Here is a 16271-nt window from a genome sequence, read left to right as displayed (position 1 = left end):
CCAAAGTCAACCAGTTGGCTTTCATGCTTAAGGTGGGGCTAGAACTCACTGTCTCCTGGTGATTGGTCCAAAGTCAACCAGTTGGCTTTCATGCTTAAGGTGAGACTAGATCTCACCATCTCCTGGTGATTGGCCCAAAGTCACCCAGCTGGCTTTCATGCCTAAGGCGGGACTAGAACTCACTATCTCCTGGTGATTGGCCCAAAGTCACCCAGTCAGCTTTCATGCCTAAGGTGGGACTAGAACTCACTGTCTCCTGGTGATTGGCCCAAAGTCACCCAGCTGGCTTTCATGCTTAAGGTGGGACTAGAACTCACTGGCTCCTGGTGATTGGTCCAAAGTCACCCAGCCAGTTTTCATGCCTAAGGCAGGACTAGAACTCACTGTCTCCTGTTTTGTAGCCTAATGCCTTAACCACTAGACCAAACTGACTATCTGATATGCCAGATATGATATACCCAAATCATCCCAGATTAAGAACCATTGTATTTAGGGATCAAGACTGATTCAGCCAAGGTAACAAGAACAACAACAAAAAAACCCTTATAAGGGAGATGGAACAATCTGTTAGATAGAAATATGCCCATTCAGCCTACTTCACAAGGCAGTTGTGGAACAGCTTCTCGGTGAAAGTTGTAAGGATAAGCTGTAAAAATTACATGCATGTGCAAACAACTTTCTCCTCAACTGATGTGGTTCAAAAGCTTTGTGGACTTCAACTCCCAGAATTCCTCAGCCAGCGTGCCTGGCTGAGGAATTCTGGGAGTTGGTCCACAAGTCATAAAAGGGCCAAGTTTGAAAACCCCTGCTTTAAGCTTTTGTGAAGCTTTATTGATTCACCTTAGTGTAACATTACACCTCATTCTTAAACTACATCTTAATTATAGTTAGTGAAAATTAATCTACTCCATGAGCTATGGCTTGAATATGATTAAAATTAACGTTTTAATCTGTTTTGCCAATCCAGTTGGTAATCTCTTAGTCAGCTTCTTGTCCTAAATTGACAAGGTAAACCACAACCTGGACCACTTTAAGGTGTCTGGACTTCACCTCCCATGGATGGCTAGGGAATTCTGGGAACTGAAGTCCAAACACCTTAAAGTTGCCAAGGTTGGAGAAACACTGTGATCAATTCACAAGGTGTGTTCAATTTAAAATGAGGAAAAACTCCTTTCCGTAACACTTTGCTTAGCCCAGCTCATTCATTTTGGAAATATTTGTTCAATTTTAGAAGAGGTAACTTCACAATTATAGTGAAGGTCAGTGGTTCTCAACCTGGGGTCTGCGGACTCCTGGGAGGGGGGCGATGTCATCACAAGGGGTCCAAAAGGCTTCGAGAAATGTTATTCTTTAAATCTTAAGTCTTGGGGGTCTGTGGCCACAAAAGGTATTTACAGGGGGTCCGTGGTGAAGAAAAGGTTGAGAACCACTCGTTAAGGTCTTTAGAGAAAAACTATATTAAATGTATAGGGACTGTGATAAGGCTCATGGTAATTAACTAGCGCTAGATGTTTCATTCTTTCAATCATATTGTTTGTACTGGGCTACATTTATCACAGTTCCGTACCTTAGTTGCGTTAGTCATTGCTTCCTCCAAGAACTTAATCTTGCTCTGCAAAGCATCGATCTGCCCTCGTTTGGCTGTGATTTGCTTCTGCATCCCCATGGCAACTTTCATGGCTGTGAAAGAGAAGATTTCCGGAGCATTAGTGGAAATGTGAAAATTCTTGGCAAGAAATGGGCTAGATTTTTTTTTCCACGAATGAAGGCGAATATACGTGTCCCAGGATAATGTAGTAGGATCCAATCTGGGTCGGTCACAGGGTCCAAAGAGGTTTTGTCTTTACCGCCAGTTTATCAAGTACTTAGGAAGCGAGGGCTTGGCAGCACAAGGAAACGACGGCCAACGATTTAATAGCCAGCCATCAACACCCCAATCAACATCTAAAAAGCCACACACAACAGGCACCATACCCTGTTTCTCCGAACGTAAGGCCTACCCCGAAAATAAGCCCTAGCTTGATTTTTGGGGGTGGGCCTTGTTCTGGATCAGCCAGTTAGATGGGTCTATATGTTAGAATGTTTGGCATTTATTGGGTTAAGTGCTGTCTCCTTAAGAGATGGCTTATGGGTAATGTAGTTTAGCTAGTCAGCTTTCCCATGTTAACAGGTCAGTAGGAGGAGCTACTAAGTTTATCACAGGATATCCTGGCTACGTGCCAGTTTGGAATGCCTTTGTCTGAGATAAGCATGGGACCACCGCAGGACACACAGGGTCCCATTCCATGTTAGCAGTTGATATGGAGGAATTATTGATTTCTTACCTATAAGGATGAACAGATGTACCATATTCGGAAGAAACTACATAATTGCAAGTATACCTGAATAAATATCTGTTTTACAATCATCTTTATTGAGTTATCTGTGCTTGAATTATAAAAGCATCTTGATTCAGGTCACAGAACAGGCCTAATATAAGCCCTACCCCCAAAATAAGCCCTAGTTTTGGGGCGAGGCACACACCTAAAAATCAAGCTAGGGCAGGGTAGCAGTGTGGAGCTGCCCCATGTGCCCCGCACCCACTTCCCTTGCAGCCAGGCCTCTCCACGCTGGCCCACTTCTTCTTCTGAAGCCTCTTCTGCAGCCAGGCCTGCATTTCTCAGTCACAGCCCTTTCCTGAAGGCCTGTGCAGCCAAGAACCGACTTATGGATTCAATTCATAGCTCGGTTCTGCAAGACCTCAGCAGCCGAGCACCAGTCTATGGATTCAATCCATAGCTCGGTACTCGGCTGCTTAGGCCTTCTGGAAAGGCCTGACTGCAAAATGCAGGCCCGAATGCAGCTGCAGAACTTCAGCCCCAGAAGAAGTGGACCGGCTGGGTGGGGCTGTCAGTGCTGGAGGTGAGGTAAGGCCTACCCCGAAAATAAGACCTCTTTGGAGGCAAAAAAAAAAAGGACCCAGTCTTATTTTCGGGGAAACACGGGTATAAACACCACACACACAAAATCCCAAAGCACGTACACTGCTAGAGAGAAGTTCTCTGAGGATGGGTTCCAGGAGGAGCCCGAAAGCTCAGAAGACAAAACCTTTGGTCCCAGTGACCGACCCAGATTGGATCCTGGAAGAATTTTTCAGCGCAGAAATAACCTCATACAATTCGAGACAAAATGATGGGAATAGACCTGTAAGTTTAACCTACACATAATTCCATATACATTTTGAATGTATAAATCTAGCATAACTTGAAGGAACCTTCGCTCTTTTTAAAATCGATATGAGTGCAACACACTCCAGCAGAGAATGACAATGCATTTTGCAGTATTCCCTACTCAGATTAAAAATAAATTCCATTGCAAGCTTTCATTTATTATACCCTTATATTTGCCAACTTATAACTGTGCTGTGTGGTTTGTCTATGGCAGCTCTTCCCCAAGGAATGCTGGGAATTGTAGTTTAGTGAGAATACCAAGAATTCTCTGCTAGAGATCTCTGTATACCCAAAGAACCGAAATTCCTGCTTTTATTGGAGATAAGGAACGACACCAATTTTCAATCTCTAATGACCGCTAACTATTAATTAATGCTCGTTAACTACAGGTAGTACTCAAATTATGACCAGCCCTTTAGCGACCATTTGAAGTTACGACAGAGACCCCAAAGGTACTTATGATCCAGTTCTGAAGTTCCAACAAGCCACACACCCCATAGTCATGTGACCGCATGTCAGGCGCTCAGGAACCAGCTGACATTTATGGCCATTTGCAGCATCCCTTGGTCACATGACTGCGATCAACGATGTTTCTGCCAAAAACCAGCATTTATTTCTGGTTTTCAGCAAAAAATGCCCCGTAAGCGAACAATGGGTTTGCTTAACAACCGGCACGTTGCATGTGCCACAAAAAAAGTAAAATTGGGTGGACCCCCCTTAAGGCCATCATGACTTACGATAGTCATGAGGTCTACTTGTATGTCCCTTAACTACTCCAGATCTGTGATCGTCTCTAGCTGAGAATCAAATCATCTTATAATGTCATACTAAATCAGGGGTCTTCAAACTTGGCCCTTTTATGACTTGTGGACTTCAATTCCCAGAATTCCTCAGCCAGCATGCCTGGCTGAGGAATTCTGGGAGTTGAAGTCCAGAAATCATAAAAGGGCCAGGTTTGAAGACTCCTGTACTAAATGCTCTGATCAGATTCAATAGCATCCATGTGAAAATCTGTATGAAAACCCTTTGAGGAAAGCTAACAGGTTTAACCATTCTACCCCTTGTAAAAGAAGGAAAATAATTGTCCAAAAGGTGCTTTTTCAAAAGGAAGTTGAACTTTCTTTGTTTTTTTCCTTGAAGACATTTCGCTTGTCCTCCAAGAAGCTTCTTCAGTTCTGACAGAATGGCGGGGAATGGAAAGATTTATAGTCCTTGCAGTCATCTGGTCATTAGTACTCTCTCTGAGAATTGTGGAGGCCACTTGGAGGTTTATGTGTGCCCTCAGGGTCACATGAATCCTGTTGTCAGGAGAAAACACCTTTGGAACAACCATGACCTGGATGACTGAGAATCTCCATAGACAAAGAAAATAATTCTACACAATGAAAGTAACATGATTACCGTGGCCATCAGAGCCCTCCATGGTCTTCAAAGTGGCCCTGGTTTGCTCCAATTCAATCTGAGCCGATTTCAGCTGCATTTTCAGTTTGCTCACAATCGTTTCCATATCTTCGTTTTTCTCTCGGTAGTCATTCTTGATCACTTCTGCTTCCTCTGCAGCCAAAGAGAAACAACCGAATCAAGCCACGCGATCCTGTGTTATACTATATCCGTGTAAATAAAACCCAAAATGAATTCAGTTCAGAAGCAGAAAGACTCCTTGGGAAGTCAGTGGTTAGAATGATGAAGGTTTAGACCAGGGGTAGGCAACCTCAGCTCTTTTATGACTCGTGGACTTCAACTCCCAGAATTCCTGTGTCAGGAACTCCAGTGTTGGAGCATCCACAAGTTCTTCTGCCAGGAAATTCCTCCTTAGTTCTAGGTTGTTTCGTTCTAGTGGTATATAAGTTTAAGTACTATTGCTATTGCTACTGCTTCTCTCCTTGATGAGTTTCCATCCGTTGCTTCTTGTCCTGCCTTCAGGTGCTTTGGAGAACAGCTTGACTCCCTCTTCTTTGTGGCAGCCCCTGAGATATTGGAACACTGCTATCATGTCACCCCCTCGTCCTTCTTTTCATTTCATGTAGAGAAGGAAGAGAATGACCTTGAAGGACTGAGGGAAGATCCACCACCACTAACAGACCTTCACCCCCTCTCAATTCTCATGAAAGAAAGAGGAAAGGAAGCATATCCAGACTTTGCAAGATTCGGTTACTATCGCCGTTCTGATAAATGTAGTAGCTTCCAGGTCTACATGTGTGTGCTTCTTATTTGGGTCTATCTTATATAGAAAGTAGGGGAAAAGCTTCCCAACCAGATTCTTGATCTGGTGAATTGGGGAAGCAAGAATTTGGAAACAGTGAAGCTAATACTGGTAGCATTCTGTTTTATTTCATGTGCCGAGACTGGGTAAATTCGGGTTGGAGTGCCTGGATATGGGTATTTGAGAGATCCTGGTCAGTCCCTGGTTTAACCGTGACTTTGCTTTTACTTTTTACCTTTCAACTTTCTTCTTCGTCCCTGTCCTATATAATAAGGATTTAACTTCTTAATGGAGCTCACGGGGCTTATTCTGGAAAAGGAAAGCCTTTAGCATAGGTCAGACGGCTAAGAGAGACGAGACGGCTGCCTCTTGAGTGAACTGACTGATGGCCCCTCCCACACTGGCAATCTCCAGGAAGTGTACAGTAGGATTATGAGAAGAGGATTTGCGGATCCTTCTAGGAATCCCAACTCAATTATTTAGAAGATGTTTATCAAAGCAAGGAAAGAATGGACCGGAAAAGGGACATGTGAACTGATAAAGGGCTGCATAAGAGACGCAGGTCTGAGAGAGAGAGAAAGAGAGGGAGAGAGAGGGAGAGAGAGAGAGGGACAGAGGGAGAGAGAGAGGGAGAAAGAGAGAGAAAGAGAGAGGGGGAGGGAGAGGGAGAGAGACAGAAAGAGAGGGACGGAAGGAGAGAGGGAGATGGAGAGAGAGAGAGAAAGAGAAAGAGAGGGAGGGAAAGGGAGGGAGAGAGAGAGGGAGATGAGAGAGAGAAAGAGAAAGAGGGAGGGAGAGGGAGGGAGAGAGAGGGAGGGAGAGAGAAAGGGACGGAGGGAGAGAGAGAGAGAAAGAGAAGAAGGGAGGGAGAGAGAGGGGGAGAGGGAGCTGGAGAGAGAGAGAAAGAGAGGGAAGGAGAGGGGGAGAGAGAGAAAGAGAAAGAGAGGAGGGAGGGAGAGAGAGAGGAAGGGAGAGAGAGGGAGAGAGAGAGAAAGAGAGGGACAGAGGGAGAGAGAGAGAAAGACGAGGGAGAGGGAGCTGGAGAGAGAGAGAAAGAGAGAGAGAGGGAGGGAGAGAGAGGGAGAGAGACAGAGATTTCGTATCAACAATATGACGTTTAAGAAAACCAGAATTCCACCCTCTGGTAACAGGACAATTTGATAGCAATAGCAAATAGCACTTAGACTTACTGTACAGACAGCTCCAGAGTGCTTTTACAGCACCCTCTGAGCAGTTTACAATCTCAGTTTATTGCCACTTTATTGCCCCCAGCAATCTGGATCCTCATTTTAGCAATCTCGGAAGGATGGAAGGCTGAGTCAAGCTTGAGCCATGTCAGGATCGAACTCCAGACTGCGGGCAGAGTTTACCTGCAACGCTGCATTCTAACCACTGTGCCAATCTGATGCCTCACTAAATCAGAATTCCACCGTTTGACGTCTTCCGGGTACATATTCACATTTGGGAATGGTAAACACTGCAATCCCAAGCACCTCTAAGGGGGTGTGTGTTTCTCCACCGTGGCAAGCATGCGTGGACTTCGGCTCCCAGAATTCCCATAGCGGGCTAAAGAATTTTGGGAGTTGAAGTCCACACATCTTAAAACTGGCCCAGGTTGAGAAACACTGGTCTCGGGAGCTGAGGATAAAGAATGAATGAAAGAAAGACAAAAATACCTGCTAGTGCAGAGAGCTCAATGCGACTGGCTTTTATTTCATTCACAAGTTCTTCTCGCTCCAGTTTCATCTCTTTCAGGGCCCGCAGCCTTTCCGAGCACACGTTCATCAGTTTCACCTTTTCTAATTCCATGTCGCTCAGGCTGGCCTCCAACTCACGAATCTGGCTCTCTTTCTTGTCTTGAGAAATCTAGGTGGGAAAAAGCACGAAAGACCAGGCCCAGTATGTTAGATAAGTTTGCTTGTGGCTACGTAGGGATTCTAGGCTGGTTCCTCATCTCACTCTACCTCCAGATTCTAGTCATTCCTTCTCCTTCACCTCTGTATTTGTCCTGAACAATCGCCAGGTGGCTGTTTTCAAGAATGAGAACGGTGAAAGGCTTAATGCTTTAGGGCAGGGCTTTTCAACCTTTTCACCCATTGTACCACTTTTAGGATATGGCAATATCCGAGTACCACCAGTCGCCTAGCAAGGTGTCAAAAACTTGATGATCAAACAAAAAAAAAAGAGGAAAAAAAGTGATAAAAGTACAGGTAGTCCTCGACTTACAACCGTTCACTTAGTGACTGTTCGAAGTTACAATGGCACTGAAAAAAGTGCCCCCCAAGCCACAGCAGAGCAAGACACCTGCCTGCCCGCCTGGCCGCGCTCTTCCTCCTGTCCGAGGTTTTCATTGTTGTGAGCATTTCTGTTGAAGATTGGCAGTGGGGGTGGGGTGGGGGGGTGTTTGGTTTTTATTCCCCCCTGTCTGCTGGGTGGTTGCAGCAGGTTTTGGTCACTTCACATGATCCTGGGACACTGTGACCGTCATAAATATGAATCAGTTGCCAAGCATCTGAATGTAAATCACAAGACCCTGGAGATGCTGCAACATTCCAGCTGATCGGCGCTTCTTCTGGGCTCAGCAGAAGCACCAGGATCAGCACTGAGCTCCAGCTGGAGTCTGGCGCTGATCCTGGCGCTTCCACTGAGCCCTGACAGTCCCGAAGAAGTGCTGATCCTGGCGCTTCCGCTGAGCCCTGACAGCCCTGCAGCTCCAGCCGTCTCTCGCTCAGGTTTGTGCGGTGCTGCCACCGGTTCAGCTCATTCCCTCTCCCCCACTACCACTTTTCTAGGATGGTCGTGTACCACCTGCCAGGTGCCAATGCACCACAGGTGGTACCTGTACCACTGGTTGAAAAGCCCTGCTTTAGGGCAGCAGAATGACTGCATTGCAGCTGTCAAAAGACAGAGCATTCAGCCAAGGAGAAGGGATGGAGTTATTCCCAACCTAGGTGGACAGCACTAGCTTGGAAAACTTGGAATTAACCCTAGGACAGCTAGTCCACAATTTACAACCATTCATTTAGTGACCGTTCAAAGTTACAATCATTGCAGCTTCCCCATGGTCAGGGGTAGGCAACCTCTGCCCTTTTATGACTCATGGACTTCAACTCCCAGAATTCCTGAGTCAGCTATGCTATGCAGACTCAGGAATTCTGGGAGTTGAAATCCATGAGTCATAAAAGAGCAGAGGTTGCCTACCCCTGACCATGGTCATATGATCAAAATTTGGACTCTTGGCAACTGATTCACATTTATGACCGTACAGGTAGTTCTCAACTTACAACAGTTCATTTAGTGACCATTAAAAGTTACGTCACTGAAAAAAGCGACTTGTGACTGTTTTTCATACTTACAACCCTTGCAGCATCCCCATGGTCATGTGATCCAAATTTGGACGCTTGGCAACTGACTCGTATTTACGACGGTTGCAGCGTCCCGGGGTCACGTGATCCCCTTTTGCGACCTTCTGACAAACAAAGTCAGTGGGGGAAGCCAGATTCGCTTAACCACCTGAACAACTGCAGTGATTCGGTGTCAAGGAAGGTCGTAAAATGGGGCAACGTTTATTTAAAAGCTGTCTCGCTTAGCGACAGAAATGTCGGGCTCCATGGTGGTCGTAAGTCGAGGACTGCCTGGGATCAAAAAGGAAAGACGCGCCTTCAAGAAGAGGCAAGAGAGTGAAACTTAGGCACCTTCAGTTCTTGGACTTCGACCTTCTTCTCGCTGACTTCTTTTATGAGCTGAGACTTCTCCGTCTCTATGGCGCCAGCCGTCCGGCCATGTTGGCTTACGATCTCGGTCATGCTCTCGATTTGCTTCTGGAGGATCTCAATCACCTTCTCCTTCTCCATCAGCTGCACCTTCAGCGACTCGCAGTCGGACTGCACGCTTCGCAGGAGCTCGCTTTCGCTTTTCAGCTGCTGGAACTCCTGCCGTTTGCTATCCACCCGTCCGCGCAGCTGCTGGATCTCGTCATTGGTGTGTTCGATGACTCTTTCCTTCTCCAGGTGGGAAGACCTGAGATCGGCGATGACCCGCTCTGCCGAGTCCAGACTTAATTTTCTTTCGCTCAGTTCTTGGGCAGTTTTGTGGAGCTTATCTTTGGTGGAATTTAGCTGGGCCAGGATGGAAGATTCCCTCTCTAGGCTGTCGTTCCTCTCTTTAATTGCAGACATCTGGAAAAAAAGAAAAAAAAGAAAGATATACTGTTTGCCCAAGGCTTTCACCCCGTTGAAGGAGATTATCCCAAATGGAGCAGAACTAGCAAGAGCAGTGTTTCTCAACCTTGACAATTTTAAGGCATGTGGACTTCAACTCCCAGAATTCCACAGCCAGCAATGCTGGCTGTGGAATTCTGGGAGTTGAAGTCCACATGCCTTAAAATTGTCAGGGTTGAGAAACACTGAGCAAGAGGAGTGGGCACAGATGACACCAAACTGGCAGGAGTAGCCAAAACCCCAGAAGACAAACTCAGGATCCAAAAAGATCTTGGCCAACTCGAACCATGGGCCCTATCCAATAAAATGAGTTTCAATGAGGAGAAAAGCAAAGTCTTACGTTTAGGCAGGAAAAACCAAAGGTACAAATACAGACTGGGTAAGACCTGGCTAAAAACAGTAGCTGTGAGAGGGACCTTGGAGTCCTAGTGGATGATCACTTGACTATGAGCCAGCCGTGTGCAGCAGTAGCAGCCAAAAAAGCTAATACAATCCTGGGTTGTATAAACAGAGGCATAGAATCAAGATCACGTGAAGTATTATTACCGCTTTTATAAAACCCTAGTAAGACCACACCTGGAATACTGCAGCCAATTTTGGTCACCATATCCCAAAAAAGATGTTGAGAGTTTGGAAAAAAGTCAGAGAAGAGCAACTAAGATGATCAAAGGCCTGGAGACTAAAACATACGAAGAATGGCTGCGGGACTGGGGTTAGGCTAGTCTAAAGAAAAGAAGAAATAGGGGAGACATGATAGCAGTGTTCCAGTATCTGAGGGGTGGCCACAAGGCAGAGGGGGGGCAGGTTGTTCACCAGAGCACCAGAAGGAAGGACGAGAAACAATGATTGGAAACTGATCAAGGAGAGAAGCAACCTGGAGTTAAGGAGAAACTTCCTGACAGTGAGGACAATCAACCAGTGGAACAGCTTACCCCCAGAAATCGTGGGCACTCAGTCACTGGAGATTTTTAAGAAGAGACTGGACATTCACCTGTCTCAGAAGGTGTAGGTTCTCCTGCTTGACCAGGGGGCTGGACTAGAAGACCTCCAAGGTCCCTTCCAGCTCTATTCTATTCTATTCTATTCTATTCTATTCTATTCTATTCTATTCTATTCTATTCTAGATCCAATATCTATTCTATTCTATTCTATTCTGTTCTATTCTAGATCCAATATCTATTCTATTCTATTCTATTCTATTCTATTCTATTCTATTCTATTCTATTCTATTCTATTCTATTCTAGATCCAATATCTATTCTATTCTAGATCCAATATATATTCTATTCTATTCTATTCTATTCTATTCTATTCTATTCTATTCTATTCTATTCTATTCTATTCTAAATATCCTTAGCTATAAAATTTGGAGGAATGAAATGGACATTTACTTATTTATTTTTCACTTTTTTAACCCGCCACAGTTCAAAGACTCTTGACAGCTTGCATAGAATAACAAAGCATGTGTGGTATAAGGTTTCATAAAAACAAGGGCCACTGAGCGTATTAATGTAGACCACAAAAGTAGAAGTTATGAATAGAATAATAACTAAATAGTGCCATCAGCATTGACAAATTCACCATCCGTCAGTTGCGAACGGCAGCTTTACCCAGAACAGCTTACATCCTGCCATACCTCCGATGCCACAAAACATCTGCAGCTGTCTATCCCGAGACTCGATGGGTGGATTAAAAATGTCAAATCCGGTCTGAACATGTGACCGATTTGTGCGCCGAACATAATAATAATAATAAAATAAAATAATACACGTAGTCCTCGACTTACAACAGTTCATTCAGTGACCGTTCAAAGTCACAATGAAACTTATGACCATTTTTCACACTTAAAACCACGGCAGCATCCCCCTGGTCATGTGATCAAAATTGCATGCTTTGACAACCGGGTTCATATTTATGACAATTGCAGTGTTCCCAGGGTTATGTGAACAGTTTTTGTGATCTACTGACAAGCAAAGTCAATGTGGAAGCCAGATTCACTTAACAACAAGGTTATTAACTTAACAACGGCAATGGTTTAGCTTAACAACAGTGGCAAGAAAGGTCATAAAATGGGGCAAAAACTCACTTAACAAATGTTTCAGTTAGCAACATAAAAGTACAGAGTACAGAGAAGAGCAACAAAGATGATTAGGGGACTGGAGGCTAAAACATATAAGGAAAGGTTGATGGAATTGGGTATGTCTAGTTTAAAGAAGAGAAGGACGAGGGGGGACATGATAGCAGTCTTCCAATATCTCAGGGGCTGCCATAAAGAAGAGGGAGTCAAGCTATTCTCCAAAGCACCTGAAGGCAGGACAAGAAGCAACGGATGGAAACTAATCAAGGAGAGAAGCAACCTAGAACTAAGGAGAAACTTCCTGACAGTTAGAACAATTAACCAATGGAACAACCTGCCTCCAGAAGCGGTGAATGCTCCAACACTGGAAGTTTTTAAGAAGAGACTGGACAGCCATTTGTCCGAAATGGTATAGGGCAGGGGTAGGCAACCTTGGCTCTTTTATGACTCATGGACTTCAACTCCCAGAATTCCTGAGCCAGCATGGCTCAGCTTGGAAACCTCTCCCTTTCCCCTCAGCATGGCTGGATCAGGAATTCTGGGAGTTGAAGTCCACGAGTCATAAAAGAGCCAAGGTTGCCTACCCCTGGTATAGGGTTTCCTGCCTGAGCAGGGGGTTGGACTAGATGACCTCCAAGGTCCCTTCCAACTTTACTATTATTATTATTATTATTAAGTTTTGGGCTCAATTGTGAGCCAAAATCTGGGACTGCCTGTGTCGTGCTGCCCCCTGCAGGCAGTTGAGAAAACAACCACATGATGTGTCCCACCAAGTGTAAAAGGCATTTTATGATGGGCACAATTTTCTGCTCTTGCTTTGTCTTGTCTTCCTGCGCGTAGGACCCAACAGAACCCCAACTTGCTTCCCTGGTTCACATGGATGTTTATTCCAGGCATGAGGCCAAGACAAAGGAGTCCTTGTTTGAACAGCAGCAATATTTCATAATCAAATAAAAACGCATCAGGGCATCTTAATCTCCTGCTATCCTTTCTTCTTGCAATGTGCGGCTGTGAAAGTTGGACCATAAGAAAGGCTGAGCGCCGAAGAATGGAGGCCTTTGAACTATGGTGCTGGAGAAGACTCCTGCGAGTCTCCTGGACTGCAAGGCGATCAAACCGGTCAGTCCTACAGGAGATCAACCCCGACTGCTCTTTAGGAGGCCAGATCCTGAAGTTGAACGTCGAGATAAGGGATGCTCTTGCTTCAGAGAGCAGGGCACACAATCCCCTCGCACGCTCAGATTGGCCTGCCTATTTGCGCGTCTGAAACGATGCGGTGGCAAGTCACAAGATTTCCATCTGGCAAATTCAATCCTCTCCCTCTTTTCCTTCACCTAGGCCTGCGCCATTGTTTTCAGGCTCTTGTTGGTATCATTACTGTGATTATTATTACTCTGTGGTTTTGCATGAACACGCTTTTCCTGGGAAATATGTAGTGTAGTAGTCTTCCCTTTGCTTTCTACACCGCTGTGCACACGCTGTTCAAGTGGCTGCCACCACACCGTGTGCTGTTCTTCTGAATCCGTTCCAACCAACATGGTCTCCGCCTTCAGTCGATACTGGGGAGCCAGCTGCCACTCACCAGGCCTGTTGGTCCACGGGAGGTATTTGATTCCCTCCAACCCGCCATTACAGTATAAAGCAGGGGTAGGCAACCTTGGCTCTTTTATGACTGGTGGACTTCAACTCCCAGAATTCCTGAGCCAGCCATGCTGAGGGGAAAGGGAGAGGTTTCCAAGCTGAGCCATGCTGGCTCAGGAATTCTGGGAGTTGAAGTTCACAAGTCATAAAAGAGCCAAGGTTGACTACCCCTGCTATAAAGCCATAATGGGTAGGGCCTCTCAATCCGCCACCCGGGGACGCGCTCTGTGGGGGTTCCAGGCTCTGACAGAAGGCCACCTGAAGAGACTAGAAGCATTTGAAATGTGGATTTACAGGTGGCTGTTACGTATAAGCTGGGTTGACATGATCAGAAATGAGGAGGTGATCAGACGCCTGGGAAAGCCAAGGGAAATCATCAAAACAATTAAAAAACGAAAATTAGAATATTTCGGGACATGTGATGCGACACCCAGAAAAATACGGCATACTCCATTTAATCCTCCAGGGCAGTGGTGGTGAACCTATGGCACGGGTGCCAGAGGCAGCACTCAGAGCCCTCTCTGTGGGCACGCGCGCCGTCGCCCCAGTCCTAGGCCTTCAGCTGGGTTTTATAAAATCTTTTCGCTTTAGGCCTCCGCCGCCGTGTGCAAAAAAAAAAAAAAAGTTCAATCAGTCAATTTCAACTTCTCACGGGGAAAAAAAAGATCTTGCAAAGTTGGAATTGATTGATTGAACTTTCCCACACAGTCTGCCATTACCACCGCAGCCACGCCCACCCAATGGGCCACACCCACTCAATGGGCCACACCCACCCGGCACTTGACGATGCATAAGTGGGTTTTGGGTTGCAGTTTGGGCACTCAGTCTCTAAAAGGTTCGCCATCACTGCTCCAGGGAAAGATTGGAGGCAAACGAGGTCCAGGCAGAAGAAGAACATCGTGGCTTCAAAATCTAAGGGACCGGTTGGGACAAAACTCAGCAGCCCTTTTTCGTGCGGCTGCTGATAAAAACAGGATCGCCAACATGATCGCCAACGTCCGATAACGGATATGGCACAAGAAGAAGAAGAAGTGGCTTTGCATGTACACGGAGAACTTCTGCACCAGAGACAAATTCCTTGTGTGTCTACTCACATTTGGCCAAATAAAACATTCTAGAAGTTGGGGAAACGCTCCAGTTCTGGGGTTTGGTGGGGACCATCTTTCTTTTCTGACCTGACGTTGAATTTGTCCTTCACACTCCATCTGCAGGGACCTCACGATGGAGTCCAGGCGCTGCAGCTCCATGTTTTTGTTGTCCAGCTCCCTCCGCAGATTGTCGATGGTGATGCTGCTCCCGGTGTCTCGATCCCAGAGCCTCTTGTTCTGCTCCTTTTCCAGATTCAGCTCTACGTCTTTCTTGTGGAGCTCAGCCTGCGAGGCAAAAGCAACCCGTTAAGCAAAGCTTCATAGTTTCTGAATGTGGAAAAAACGAAACCCTTTTTAAAGGCATGGAAGATGTACAGGTAGCCCTCGACTTACGACCATAAGGGAGCCCAACATTTCCGTTGCTAAATGAGACGCTTGTGAAGCGGGTCTTTGTTTCCCATTTTACGACGTTTCTTGCCACCGTTAAGTGACTCTACAGTTGTTAAATTAGTCATAGTTAAGTGAATCTGGCTTCCCCCTAGACTTTGCTTGTCAGAAGGCCGCAAAAAGGGGAACCCATGATTCCCCAAGACCAGGGATAGGCAACCTTGGCTCTTTTATGACTCGTGGACCTCAACTCCCAGAATTCCTGAGCCAGCCATGCTGAGGGGAAATTGAGAGGTTTCCAAGTTGAGCCACACTGGCTCAGGAATTCTGGGAGTTGAAGTCCACGAGTCATAAAAGAGCCAAGGTTGCCTACCCTTGCCCAAGACATTGCAGCCGTCATAAATACGAGTCGGTTGCCAAGCGTCTGAATTTTGGATGACTATGGGGATGCTGCAAGGGTCGCAACTGTGAAAAACGGTCATAAATCACTTTTTTCAGTGCCGTCGTAATTTGGAATGGTCACTGAATGATCTGTTGTAAGTCGAGGACTACCTGTCATCTAGGAGCAGCCCAATCCTAAGCAAACTAAACATGTTCACACTCAAATAAATAAATAAGTTAAGCTCAGCCAAGGAAATAAAGCTGAAAGGAAAAATTAGTATGATTTACAATCTAATAAGCAAAATATCTAATGGTCTGCCTAGTCTCGGAGGCAGAAGCTGGTAACTCCAGAAACACGGCTGTCTCCTTGGATTAGACTAGGGGTATTCAAACTTGGCCCTTTTATGACTTGTGGACTTCAACTCCCAGAATTCCTCAGCCAGCGTGCCTGGAAAGATGTAAAGATAACAGGTTCCTTTCTCTCTTGCTGCTCATTTCTTTTACCATCTTCCTTTTCATGTCCCAAACTGGGCTTTTGCTTCACACTGCAGGCCGACCTTCCTTCCTTCCTTCCTTCCTTCCTTCCTTCCTTCCTTCCTTCCTTCCTTCCTTCCTTCCTTCCTTCCTTCCTTCCTTCCTTCCTTCCTTTTTCTTTCTTTCTTTCTCTCTTTCTTTCTTTCTTTCTTTCTTTCTTTCCTTCTTCCTTCCTTCTTTCTTTCCATTCCTTCTTTCCTTCCTTACTTTCTTCCATCTGTCTCTGTCTGCCTGTCTGTCTGTCTGTCTGTCTGTCTGTCTGTCTGTCTGTCTGTCTGTCTGTCTGTCTGTCTATCTATCTATCTATCTATCTATCTATCTATCTATCTATCTATCTATCTATCTATCTATCTTATCTATCTATCTATCTATCTATCTATCTATCTATCTATCTATCTATCTATCTATCTATCTATCTATCTATCTATCTATCTATCTATCTATCTATCTATCTATCTATCTATCTATCTTCCTGTCACATGAATATCTGATGGATTGAATACAAGTGAGTCCTTGTCCCAAAGTCACTTTG

At 45.4% G+C, this 16271-nt stretch overlaps 1 protein-coding gene across 1 annotated transcript in view; it reads right to left on the bottom strand.

The window, feature by feature from the left end:
* The window catches only part of LOC107296608 (coiled-coil domain-containing protein 158-like), a gene marked incomplete at its 3' end in the record, with an annotated part of 38418 nt that overhangs the window by 5457 nt on the left and 16690 nt on the right, over nt 1-16271 (bottom strand). The window contains exons 10-14 of the mRNA XM_015825954.2: nt 14525-14722; nt 9108-9590; nt 7089-7278; nt 4611-4763; nt 1568-1680 (exon numbers count right to left, since the gene is read on the bottom strand). Of these exons, the coding sequence (XP_015681440.2) occupies nt 1568-1680; nt 4611-4763; nt 7089-7278; nt 9108-9590; nt 14525-14722 (1137 nt within the window). The remainder of the gene's footprint in view (nt 1-1567; nt 1681-4610; nt 4764-7088; nt 7279-9107; nt 9591-14524; nt 14723-16271) is intronic.

This window comes from Protobothrops mucrosquamatus, unplaced genomic scaffold (genome assembly GCF_001527695.2).
Source record: "Protobothrops mucrosquamatus isolate PMUCROS unplaced genomic scaffold, P.Mucros_1.0 scaffold2893, whole genome shotgun sequence".
Taxonomy (NCBI): domain Eukaryota; kingdom Metazoa; phylum Chordata; class Lepidosauria; order Squamata; family Viperidae; genus Protobothrops; species Protobothrops mucrosquamatus.
This window is presented reverse-complemented; position numbering and strand designations above follow the sequence as displayed.